Here is a 2,441-nt window from a genome sequence, read left to right as displayed (position 1 = left end):
TACGCTCCATGTAGTGTTTTCATGGCGGCCTTTAGTGTCCTCTGCGTAGTACCTGTGACCTGCACAATCAACAGAATTTTTCATGAGCAATCAATTAATCGAAAGAAAAGAGAGCTGGCAATGAAAACACGGCATAAGATGCAGGCAGAAAATTAAAGAAAAAGAAAATGAAAATGAAGGAGCTTGGATTTTGAGTTCTGAACACAAACATCACAAGAGCATTAAGGCACTACATGATGTGTATGTGATGTGCCACTTCTGCATGCAGTTGAGAGGCATTGACAAAAGGGAAAAAAATAATAATGTGGCTGGAACAAAATAATTGTCGTGAGATCTTCTGATCAGAAACAGACCGATGTAATGTGTTTCTGCATTAGTATTCAAGACAACTGCAACAAATGAGATTTAATAGGCTGTTTACATGGACATCTCATTCCCATACGACAAAGGCATTAAGTGCAGTGTAATTACTTACTTAAATATTCCACTCCTGCCCAGCGAGCTTCTCCACAAGTCGCAGAACCTTGGGATGGACTGATGTCCTCTTTTTTATCACTCCAGCTCGGTCAGGGTTTATCGCTGCTAAGCACCTGAAAGAATTAAAATGATAAATTGTGCAAACAAGAAAGATAAAACTAAAGTGAAATTCAAATTTTTAACGTGTCAGATAACAGAACAAGATGAAGAACTATGGCAGAAGGTATCCATCTTACCTTTGGATGAAGTCAAGTGTTGCCATCAACTGTTTGGGGTAGATGATATGAAGGCAATGGTACGTTGAGAACCACAAGGCCAGAGCTGTCCGAAATGTCCGGACGCCATCAATGACAAGTTTTCCATCGATGCTCAGTTTGTATTCTGTTGTGGTCCACAAAGTTTCACCTAAAATTTCGAAGCAATATTAGCAATATGGCATGACTAGAGGATCTAAGTTCGGCTACCAAAGGCCACAATGCACGGTGTCAGTGGCAGGTCCTTCTCAGCATCTGTGCGTGATGTGCACTCCTGTAAGAGTAATCAGTGATTTTAAATTTGTTCAGTAACTATCAGTTTTAATACCTCTTTTGTCAAGATGAAACTGTGTTCATCTTCTTGAAAGAATTTGATGCAGAGGAGCACAACTGCAAGGCTTTCTGCCTGTGGTTTCGGCAGAGTGCTCGATTTCAAGTCATTAAATATGTAACTAAATGTGGGGCATGTGAGCTTTGCCACTTCAAAAAACTTTAGCAGCTTTGGTGTTCTGCATTGTAGATTGTTCTCCATTACAAGTTCAATGTCAATCCCATGGAGTTCTTTGAAATTCGAAAAAAGTCCAAAGGCTTCAAAAAGGTAAGGCCACTCCTCCTTCAACTGAACGGAGCACAATTTTTTGGTAACAATATCATGTCTCTGAAGCGGATATGTTGCTATCATCAGCCTCACGACTTCTTCACGGTCGCCATATGTTGCATGCATCCTCTTCAGCTCCCTCTTTGTCTGCTCCAGGATTACTTCCTCATCATTGGATAATGGCTGTCGCTCAGTCTGTGCTCCACCATAGAGGTAGCTAGGTTGCTTCCTTTTGTTCTGGTTGCTAGATGCATCTGGGCTTGTTTGATTAGCTGTGCCCCCTGTGTTTTCCTTTGCACGGAGATTGTTTTCCACACGCGTAATTAACTGTTGAAGAACTGAATCATAGCCAGTACCAACAACTTGACCATCCAACACATCTTTAAACGATTCAGGATAGGTGCTGACGATTTTCGTTGCGATAACTTCCAGGTGCTTTTTCAGAGGCCTGGCGCAGTTCTTCATTGCAGCATCTATTATCACGCGAATCATCTGTCTGCGATGTTTCGGTTCCGGACGCTTCCTTTTCTCTACTGCATGTTTCAACTGCTGTGGCATGCTACCCCAAGGAATTTCAAAGTTAGTCACCCAGTTGGGGTCCACACTCGACACATTTGGTCCAGCAGAAGTGGCATTAGCTGGTGATGGATCACTTGATATAGTTCTCGTTCCTTGGTTACAGTCCTGCTCCGACAGGGTGCAAGAATCCTGGTGTGCAGCAACTGTGATGGTTTGAAACTGGTGATTGCAGTACCATCCAACAGACGTCGGTATTTTCAAACAGATGGGCACAAGTAAATAAGAGCAGCAAATAGATACCTTGTGAAGTCCAGCTTTGTAGAAGCTTCCTAACTTGCACAGGCTTCAGGATACCTCTGAAGTCATTCTCAGTGAGAAAAGCCACGTCTGCTGTACTTTCAACTCCAAGGTCTGTCAAGTGTTGCAGGACCACTTCAAGCTCATTGCTGGAGACCGTAGGAATCACAGCCTGGATCTTTTCCCGCACTTCATCCATTCTAAAAGAACCCAAGGAAATGTTTAGGCACTAACACACGCACGTCCTGCCTCGTGTATGCTGGCAGAGGGTAGTAATCATGGATGTTGTCGATATC

At 43.0% G+C, this 2,441-nt stretch overlaps 1 protein-coding gene across 1 annotated transcript; it reads right to left on the bottom strand.

The window, feature by feature from the left end:
• Positions 1–475: 475 nt before the first annotated feature.
• On the bottom strand, positions 476–1,794 carry LOC135389080 (uncharacterized). Its single transcript, XM_064619048.1, has 4 exons — positions 1,060–1,794; positions 942–1,005; positions 714–882; positions 476–590 (listed from the first exon to the last, which is right to left on the bottom strand). The coding sequence occupies exons 1-4, from the start codon at positions 1,792–1,794 to the stop codon at positions 476–478; spliced, it is 1,083 nt and encodes a 360-aa protein (XP_064475118.1).
• Positions 1,795–2,441: the final 647 nt, after the last annotated feature.

The sequence above is a fragment of the Ornithodoros turicata genome, chromosome 1 (genome assembly GCF_037126465.1).
Source record: "Ornithodoros turicata isolate Travis chromosome 1, ASM3712646v1, whole genome shotgun sequence".
In the NCBI taxonomy this organism is placed as follows: domain Eukaryota; kingdom Metazoa; phylum Arthropoda; class Arachnida; order Ixodida; family Argasidae; genus Ornithodoros; species Ornithodoros turicata.
The sequence above is the reverse complement of the archived record's forward strand: the minus strand, read 5'-3'. Positions and strand labels throughout refer to the sequence as shown.